General features: G+C 53.5%; 1 protein-coding gene across 1 annotated transcript in view; it reads left to right on the top strand.

The window, feature by feature from the left end:
• The window catches only part of cerkl (ceramide kinase-like), a 48,017-nt gene that overhangs the window by 15,221 nt on the left and 25,296 nt on the right, over nt 1-7,500 (top strand). Inside the window, 1 exon segment of the mRNA XM_062533418.1 lies at nt 7,100-7,231. Coding sequence (XP_062389402.1) covers nt 7,100-7,231 — 132 coding nt within the window.

Genomic DNA, 7,500 nt, shown 5'->3' with positions numbered 1-7,500 from the left:
TATACATAAAACCCCCCTTTCAAAGATTAGGCAGCTTTCAGCCAGGGCAGGTCAATCAGCAGAGGGCAGAGAGACGCGCCAGTCGCATGGCTCCGGCCCCTGATAATGTGGCCTTGGTGCTCTTGTCAAAGTGCGTGGTCACACTCTAGCGTCAAGCTGAACTTTGCATTGTCCCCGTGGCAAAGGCCTGCGCTGGGAAGAAAAGAAGTTGTAGGTGGGGGGGGGGAGGGGGGAGCAGCAAGTGAGACTCGCGGGTTCAGCGAGTGGCCCATCCTCTTGATCCACGCAGCATTGTGTCCATTGGGAGTTTTATGTATGCATTGGCGACCCCAACGCACCTCTCGGGGGCTCTCGCGTAGGCCTGCGTGCTGTATAAAATCGCATTCGGTTGTTTAACAGGATAAAGGGTGGCGGAAAGGAAAAAAAAGAAAATTAAAAGGGAAGAAAAAAAAAACATAAAGCTCTTTTGGTATGTAAGGTGAAAGAATGAGCCTCAGCGCTCGGACAGCTATTGTAGGTGCCGAGGACGCTGAATGACATTTACATTCTGTTTTCGTCAGCGTGCCTAAGTGTATGGGGTTACACATTAACAGGTTTTCCATTAAGTCACACCGCCGTAGCCATGGAGACCCTTTTCTTCCCCAGATTGGCTGGAAGTTATCAGTCTCTCTCTCCCGTGTATAGCGCTTAGCGCTTAGCCACTCATGGCTCTCTTACTGTAGTTTAGCACCACAATGAACCTTTGGCCCTCGTTTCACCATCCGTGTGAGGCATAATAGAGCCTACTCAAAGATACCCTCTCGTCTTTATTGTTCCAGTGTTTCGCCTGCTCCCGGATAGACCCGAGACTTGCCAAACACACACACACACACACACACACACACACACACACACACACACACACACACACACACACACACACACACACACACACACACACACACACACACACACACACACACACACGTGAAGCCAAGTGGAGCAACCAACTAATAATGACTGGACATCAGCTCGACATGTGTGTGTGTATACTGTTTGTTTAGTTTTATTAAAAAATCTCTAGATGAGTTGTCACTGATGAGTTTCTCACAAGAGACAGTCTTTGTGGTGAGGAGGGGGTTGGTGTGGAGGCCTGATTAGGTGGGACAGAAGCATGAGCCTCAGTGAGGGGAAGCGGTAGGCAGAGTGAATGGGGAGACAGGAGGACGACTGATTCAGTGAGGCAGTTATTGAGGAGCTGAGTGAATGAATCAGTCAATCAATGAGTGAACATGTGTATGTGTTTGTGTGTGAGTGAATGAAGTAGTTTGTGTGTGTGTGTGTGTGTGTGTGAGAGAGAGAGAGAGAGAGAGAGAGAGAGTGACAATGAGTTTGTAAGTGTGTGAGTTTATGTGTGTATGTGTGTGAGTGAGTGAATGAGTTTGTGTGAGTGAGTGAGTGAGTGAGTGAGTGAGCGAGTGAGTTTGTAAGTGAATCTATATGTGTGAGTTTATGTGTGAATTTATGTGTTTGTGTGTGAATAAGTGAGTGTTTTGAGTGCCTGTGTGTGTGTGTATATCCGTGTGTGTGCGTGTGTTGGTGAGAGCGTGAGAGCGTCTGTTCCCGGGGCTCTCCGTAGGGGCTGAGGTGCAGAGCTGGCCAGATGCTCGTCTGCTCGTGTGCGGCGGTGGCATCATGGCAAGTATCACTTTCCCCCAGAATGCTGTGTGTCGCTTTCTCAGCCAATTCCCCGCAGACCTGCCTCATTTCTCTGTCTGTCACACCAGGCAACCCCCCTCCACTGCCACCAACTCTCTCCCAACACACACACACACACACACACACACACACACACACACACATACAAACACACACACACACACACACACACACACACACACAGTAAAGGTGTTATCTGCCATTGTGGCAGCTCAGGGACACATGTCGCTGTGTTTCTCCCTCATGTGAAGGTCTGCCGAACACACACACACACACACACACACACCAGCAACATGACAGACACGTAAAGGCTTTAGAGTAGTGATGCCACAGCACCGTGTACCAAAACAACCCCACCATCTGACACGGATTCATCCTACCTCCCTACAACCAGAGCACAGCTACTGGGAAATCCCCATCGCTGACATACATCACATGTGAATGGCGTGGGCAAATGACGACCCATTATATTTTCTGGCACCAACTCTGACAAACCTACAGTATATCCAGACTGTAATTACCCGAGCTGTGCGTTAGGGCAGCAATTAAATTAACTAATTATACATCGGCAATTATATTCATAACTGGAATAGATTGGAGGAAAGAGGATCAGTGTCATAATCTGGAATGCTGAAATCTGTATTGACCCACAGTCCCAGTGGCTCGAGCTCCCCTCTTCCCTACACAGAGGGGCTTAGGAGCAGATCCTGCCCAGTGATCCCCCCCCTTCAGCCCCCTCCACACCCCCCCCCCCCCCCTGCTTGAGGGGAAAAATCTGGAGAGGGGCTTGGGGGGGCTCCCCCCATCGCTAATGCGCGCTAATGCCAGTTCCTGACACAGCGCCAGATGCTCCAGTTTGGCAGCGGATCTGAGGAGGCGTCTGGGTGTTTGGCCCCCCGTATGGAGGCCACGCGCCCAGAAGAGGAGCGCAGAGGAGACCAGAGGAGAGGAGACGACGGCGGAGGAGACGACGAGGCTGGGAGAGAGAGAGAGAGGGAGAGAGAGAGGGGGGGGGGAGAGAGGAGAAGAAGGAGGAGAAGGAGGAGGAGCGGTGTGCCATAGGGATGGAGGAGGATAGGGTGGTGCTCCTCACCTCGCGCTCTCCCAGCTCTCCTGCCCTGACTCACACAGTCACTGATGTGCCCCCATCTCCACCCAACCACACACACACACACACACACACACACACACACACACACATAATCCTAGTGCTCACTTCAGGCCTAGCCCGGTCCAGGCCTCCGAGGACGTGACCTTTCCCCAGACCCAAGACTCCTATCTGGGCTGAGCCATGAGAGCCCATCTTTACCCCTCACACAGTCCCACAGATACCCAGTCAGTCAGTCAGTCAGTCAGTCAGTCAGTCAGTCTGTCTGTCTGTCCGTGCGCCAGCGAGGGATTTTCGTCTGGAAAAAAAAGACATCTGTTCCTGAGGATTAGCAAATATTCTCTGCACCTCCGAAAGCCCTTTCGAGTATTGTCAATGGAGCACGGAGCTGAACTCTGCCCAACTCCAATTTCATCTCTCTCTCTCTCTCTCTCTCTCTCTCTCTCTCTCTCTCTCTCCCTCTCTCTCTCACTCTCACTTTAATGCCATATCATACAGTAGTGATTTATTCTGGTTGTCATTTTTTTAAGTTACAAAGACTTTTAAAACAAGGGATTAGCCACGCTATTTATCTGTGAAAGATAGCAAAGATAATTAGACCACACCGGCAGGAGACAAAAGCCAGGCTGGATAAATGGTAAATGACTGAGGAAAAAGTGCACACACACACACACACACACACACACACACAAACACACACACAAATACACACACACACACACACACACACACACACACACACACACACACACACACACACACACACACACACACACACAGACAACCACCAATTTATTTCCTGTTGCATTGCTTGCCCCTGATTATAGCCATGAGACCGGCTCTTACCGGCAATCCCAGCAAGCTGCGTTTGTCACCCAGATCAATGTGCAACCGGAGCTGCGGTAGCCCAGGTAATTTAGCTGCTGATTACGGGGAAAGTAGTCCCCGGTGCCAAATGATGTCCTCCGGGGGGAGAGCCGGGAATTGGGGCCTCGCCTCCCACAGCAGGCCGGCCCAGTGCAGATGCTCTCCTGAGCAGTGACCACAGCACCCCCGCCAGGGCCCACCGTGGGTGGGGAGGGGATGGAGAGGGTGGAGAGGAGCTTGGGGGGGTGGGGTGAGGGATGGAGGTGGGAGTCAGGGGTGGGGGGGCGGGATGGAGGCGGGTGGAGAGGAGCTTGGGCCGGTTGGTCGACCGGTCAGCCAGAGACAGATGTAGCCACAGTGGCTGTGTGGCTGTAGGAAGGGAGATGAGAGGACAAGCTTAAGGGGGTACATGGGGCATTAAGAGCCAGTCGGACGCCACCGGGAGATTTGTGTGTGTGGGGGTCAAGGGGATGGAGGATTGAGGAGCCCTCATCATCATCATCATCATCATCCCTCTCCTCTCCAGGAACACTAATGACCTCATGGAGCGAGCGTGCACTGGCGGCAGCAGGACACGGCAGCCATGTTTGTCTTAATTATTAGCGCTATTATATTAGCAGTGATTTTACGCATGTCAGCAGCACTCACGCTCTGGTGATAGATATGAATAAACACTGCACTGCCATGAGCAGGACTCGTAACCTGAGATTCAGGTTTTTAATTGCACATGAAAGATCGGATCCTTATTGACAATTTTCTTGTGAGTGAGTGCAATGCACAATGGGAAATGGCAGCATTGTCTGCCTGCGTCAGGATGCCCTTGATCGGTGACCTCCGTGTTTTGTGCAGATTTTAAACGCACTCCCCACCCACAAGGTCAAGCTGACTTTTTCTGTTTAATGAGCGAAACACAGTGACCACAGGGTCGTGTTGATGTGTTTTGGACGGCGGAGCGTCTCGGCGTGTAGCGGGAGCGCAGAGCAGGAGTTGATATTGATGATGGAGAAACCCGAGTGCGGCCGCCCCTGACTCTCCGGATCGTCTTTCAGCGCTCGGCTCGGCCGTGGACCTGGCTGCCGTGGCCACACAAACACGGGATTATGTGCCATAGTAACACCAAGGTGCAGGACTCAGCACACGTCCACCCTACACCACCTCCCCCCAGCCTCCACACACACACACACACACGCTAGCCCGGCACTGGTGAGATGGGTTTTCAGAGTGAGCTTCGTTTGGCTTGAGCTCGGTTCAAATGGAAGAGAACATTACTGCCTATAAACAACAGCAACCGCTAACACACACACACACCATACACACACACACACACACACAAACACACACACACACACACACACACACACACACACACACACACACACACACACACACACACCACTTACACAGAGCTTTGCTGCCATCAGTGGATCAGAATCAACTGAAAGTTGACACTTAGTCAGAGTACACTTACATCACAGGCCCTGAGACTCACTGTAGCCTACGGCACATCAGACTGCAGTAGACACAGACCTCTCATTGATTACCGTTGATCCTCACTCCTGTGTTGATGTTTTGCTTTAAGTAGAGAGCTCAGTGTGTATGTAGGCTGGAATGTGTATCTTGTGTGGTTACACCCAATAATTTGGAGTATTTTGTACTGTTGCTACACTTATGTTTGTGTGTTTTGCTGTAAGTTGGACCAGTGTGTGTGTGTGTGTGTGTGTGTGTGTGTGTGTGTGTGTGAGTGTGTGTCTGCCTTGTATATGTTTACCCATTGCGCTCCCAGTGCAGTGTTGAGCGTTGTCGTGCTGAGTGTGTATTTGTGTTGGTGTGTGTATGTGTGTGTGTGCCTTGTGTGAGCGAAGTGAGGCTGTGTGGCTGTGGGCTGTTTGGAGGCGCCTGACTCCTGAGCCCCGTCGCCATCAACAGCAGCAGCAGCAGGAGGAGCAGGAGGAGCAGGAGGAGGAGGAGAAAGGGGGATGTGGAGGAGGAGCAGAGCTCCACTGCCGCACCTGCTCCCTCTGGGGCCCCAGTGTGGCGCTGCCCCCCAGCCCAGAGCAGCGCAGGCTGAGGCTGAGCACACAGCAGCCCAGCAGTGCAGAGTGGAGTGGAGTGTGGTGCTGCGCTACAGTGCAGGGCCCCAGGAGGAGGAGGAGGAGCAGGGACTGGATTGGAGGAGGACGTGCTCCAACCCCGCCGGGCCTCCTCGACCCTCTCCCCTGCACACCGCTGCCCTTCAGCTCAGCAGCGCTCCACCTCATCGCTCCACACCACCACCGCCCCTCACTCCCCTCCCTCCCTGTCCCCTGTCGTCAGCTCTGCCAGCCCACGGCCTCCTCCACCCACCTACCCCAGTGCCCCCAAAATCCCCCACCCCCAGTCGCTCCTCCTGCCCCTGCCCTCCTGGAGGACCATGGCTCCCCTGTGTCTCCCTCTCACCCTGTGTTTGAACCGTGACCTGGGGCTCACACCCCCCACCCTCCCCACCCTCCTCATCCTCCTCATCCTCCTCCACCAATCCCGCTGCGGCTGTGATGTCAGCGGGCCGGATGGGTGGCGGGCCGAGGGTGGCGGGGCTCGTTAGGCAGGACGGGACGGGGTCGGGACCTTCGGGGGCCGGATTAGAGCAATGAGAGGGATAATGGGAAGGGGAGGGGAAGGGGGCCGCAGGTCCCATCGATTCCGCCTCAAACTCCAGGAAGGCCAGGAGCGAACGCTCCCCTAAATCTGACTAATTATGATCCAGTGCTCCACCACAGTGCATACTCAGCATAGGGCAGAAAGAGGGAGAGAGAACGATAGATACAGAGAGATAGAGGGGGAACGAGAGAGAGAGAGAGAGAGATAGAGAGAGAGACGGGGGAGGCCCAGAGGGTGTTTTTATTCATGACTCTCCTTCAGCCTTGGCAGCGGCTCAGGCACCGTAAAACAGGAGGCAGCGCTCTGACCTTTTGCGCTGGAGGAGAGCGAAGCCCCCTCGCTCAGCAGGAGAGGGCGTTCCTGCAGCAGCGTGTCACACCTACAGCCCCGTGCATGCATGCACAAGGAGACATAGAGGCCGCCGCGCTCGTGTGGGGGGAACGTGCTCGGGCCTCTCCACAGGCAGAGGACAACTCATCTCAGGGCTCCTGTAGAGGCACGGCACGATGAGCCCGCATGGTTGAGAGGAGTGACGCTGCTGGAACGTTCTCTAGGAGCAGATGGAGGGAAAGGCCCTCTCATAAGAGAATGATATTGGGACACTGATTAGTAGAAAGCCTATCTTCAGTAATTTTTGTTTCTCACTCTCTCTCTTCTCCGTCTCTCCCTCTCTATCTCTCTCTTTCCCTCTCTCTTTCTCTCTCTCTCTCTCTTTCTCTCCCACTCTCTCTCTCTCTCTCTCTCTCTCTCTCTCTCTCTCGCTCTGTTTCCCTGGCTATATTCCCTCAGGGTTCCGTGAGCGGCCCAAGGCGCTGAAGGTCTTTGTGAACCCCATGAGCCATAAGAAGGAGGCCCTGCGGGTCTACATGGACGAGGTGGCACCACTCTTCAAGCTCGCCGACATCGACGCCGACATCACCAGTAAGTGTGCCGTCCTGTCGCAGTAGGGGATGATAAATGGGGCACAGCCCAACGCACGTAGGGATTCAGAGCGCATCGTGCATCATCATCATCATCATCATCATCATCATCCTTATCGTCATCATCATCACTCTTAGTGCCTTTTCCCTCAAAACAAGCTCTGTCCACCACAGTGCTGCCAGAGGTACCACTCTCAAACACACAACCACTCACTCACAAACACAATCACACACTGAGACATATGGCTGTGTCTCAAACCACATACTTCT

This window comes from Sardina pilchardus, chromosome 4, assembly GCF_963854185.1.
Source record: "Sardina pilchardus chromosome 4, fSarPil1.1, whole genome shotgun sequence".
Lineage (NCBI taxonomy): Eukaryota > Metazoa > Chordata > Actinopteri > Clupeiformes > Clupeidae > Sardina > Sardina pilchardus.
This window is presented reverse-complemented; position numbering and strand designations above follow the sequence as displayed.